The sequence below is a fragment of the Bison bison genome, unplaced genomic scaffold (genome assembly GCF_000754665.1).
Source record: "Bison bison bison isolate TAMUID 2011002044 unplaced genomic scaffold, Bison_UMD1.0 scf7180017864291, whole genome shotgun sequence".
In the NCBI taxonomy this organism is placed as follows: Eukaryota; Metazoa; Chordata; class Mammalia; order Artiodactyla; family Bovidae; genus Bison; species Bison bison.
The window spans coordinates 2,116,218-2,117,963 of NW_011494863.1; the positions used below are offsets into that span (position 1 = coordinate 2,116,218).

General features: G+C 44.0%; 1 protein-coding gene across 1 annotated transcript in view; it reads left to right on the forward strand.

The window, feature by feature from the left end:
• Nucleotides 1–403: 403 nt before the first annotated feature.
• The window catches only part of PCDHB2 (protocadherin beta 2), a 3,428-nt gene continuing 2,085 nt past the window's right edge, over nt 404–1,746 (forward strand). Inside the window, 6 exon segments of the mRNA XM_010850624.1 lie at nt 404–747; nt 750–951; nt 953–1,050; nt 1,053–1,223; nt 1,226–1,583; nt 1,585–1,711. Coding sequence (XP_010848926.1) covers nt 561–747; nt 750–951; nt 953–1,050; nt 1,053–1,223; nt 1,226–1,583; nt 1,585–1,711 — 1,143 coding nt within the window. The 5' untranslated portion in view covers nt 404–560.

The following is a 1,746-nucleotide window of genomic DNA, read 5'->3' on the forward strand; positions in this document are numbered from 1 at the left end:
AAAAATAAGTGCATTTGTAAAAGGAATTCAGTGAATACGAATTCTTATTTAGTTGAGTAAAGTTCAGTCGCTCAGTCGTGTCTGACTCTTTGTGACCCCATGGACTGCAGCAGGCCAGGCCTCCCTGTCCATCACCAACTCCGGGAAGAAAATTGGGGAAGGATAATTAACAAAAATTATTAGGGACTAGATTTTAGATAATCTGGAATTATTGTTGTTTCAGTACATTAAGAGACACTACTTGAAAATATTTGAATACCATCAGTCTGAAAATAAAGGACTGGGATTTCCTAAATACTGTGCAGAAAATAAACACTCGGAAAGGACGCGGGGTGGCGCTGGAGCATTAGAAGTAGAGAAAGCAAGCTACCAGCCTGTGCTCCTCTAGCGATGTTCTGCTTAAGAAGCAAGCAGGAAGGGGAGACTTTTTAAGGCAGTTGCTCGGGGAAATCAGGGCCCTAGACATCTCTATTTATCCAAGGATCTGAGTGATACTGGGAGACAGATCAGCGACAACATGAATCCGAGCTGGGTCAAGTCGTCTGGGAAACCAGAAAGCAATGAAGGCAGGAGACAGAATGGAGAGCTCTCTGAAACAAAGGCAAGTCTTGATATTCCTTGTTTTGCTGGGCATAACTCAGGCTGGTTCTGAGCCTAGGCATTATTCAGCGGCTGAGGAAATGAACAGTGGCTCCTTTGTGGCCAATCTATTGAAAGACCTGGGACTGGGGGTAGATGATCTAGCTGCTCAGGCCCCAGGGTTGTTTCCGAATTGGAAAAAAAAAAAAAGCGTTTGCATTTTGAAAGGTAGACCGAGGATTTGTTGTTAAATGAGAAACAGGACCAGGAGGAGCTGTGTGGCCTTATCGAACCCTATGTACTACCTTTCCAAATATTACTAGGCAGTCCCTTGCAGTTTTTCCAGGCTGAGATATGGATTAGGGGTCCTAGACAAAGAAATAATTTTGAAAATTTCAGAAAGTATCACTCCTGGAACTACTTTCCAGATAGAGTGTGCCCTGGACTTAGATGTAGGAATCAACAGTTTCCAAGTTATACAGTCAGCCCCAATTCCCACTTCCGTCTTAAATTACAAGACAGTTCCAAGGGCACAATATTACCACAGCCGGGGCTGGACAAAACACTGGATCGAGAGGAACAGCCTGAGATCAGATTAACCCTCCCAGCACTGGATGGCGGGATTCCACCCAAGTCTGGGACTGCGGATTAGACATCAGTGATAATGCCCCCGAGTTTGCATAGCTGCACTATGAGGTGCAAGTCCTGGAACACTGCCCCATTGGATTCCAGGCTGCCATCATCTCTGCCAGAGATTTAGATATTGGAACCAATGGAGAAATATCTTATGTATTTTCGCAAGCACCTGAAGATATCTGCAAAACATTTCAAATAAATGCAAAATCGGGAGAAATCCTTTTAATACGGGAACTGGATTTCTAATCTATCCAGACCTCTACTTTAAATATTCAGGCGACAGATGGTGGGGGCCTTTCTGGAAGTTGTGTGGTGCCTGTTCAAGTGATGGATTTGAATGACAACCCTCCGGAACTGACCATATCTTTTCAATGAAATCCTAGAAAATTTGCGGGAGACCATAATTGCTGTATTCAGCGTTTCAGACACTGACTCGGGACAATGGAAGGACGGCTTGCTGCATCCAAGAGATCTCCCTTTCAATCTTAAACCCTCTGTTAAAAACTTTTATACTTTAGTCACAAACGCAGC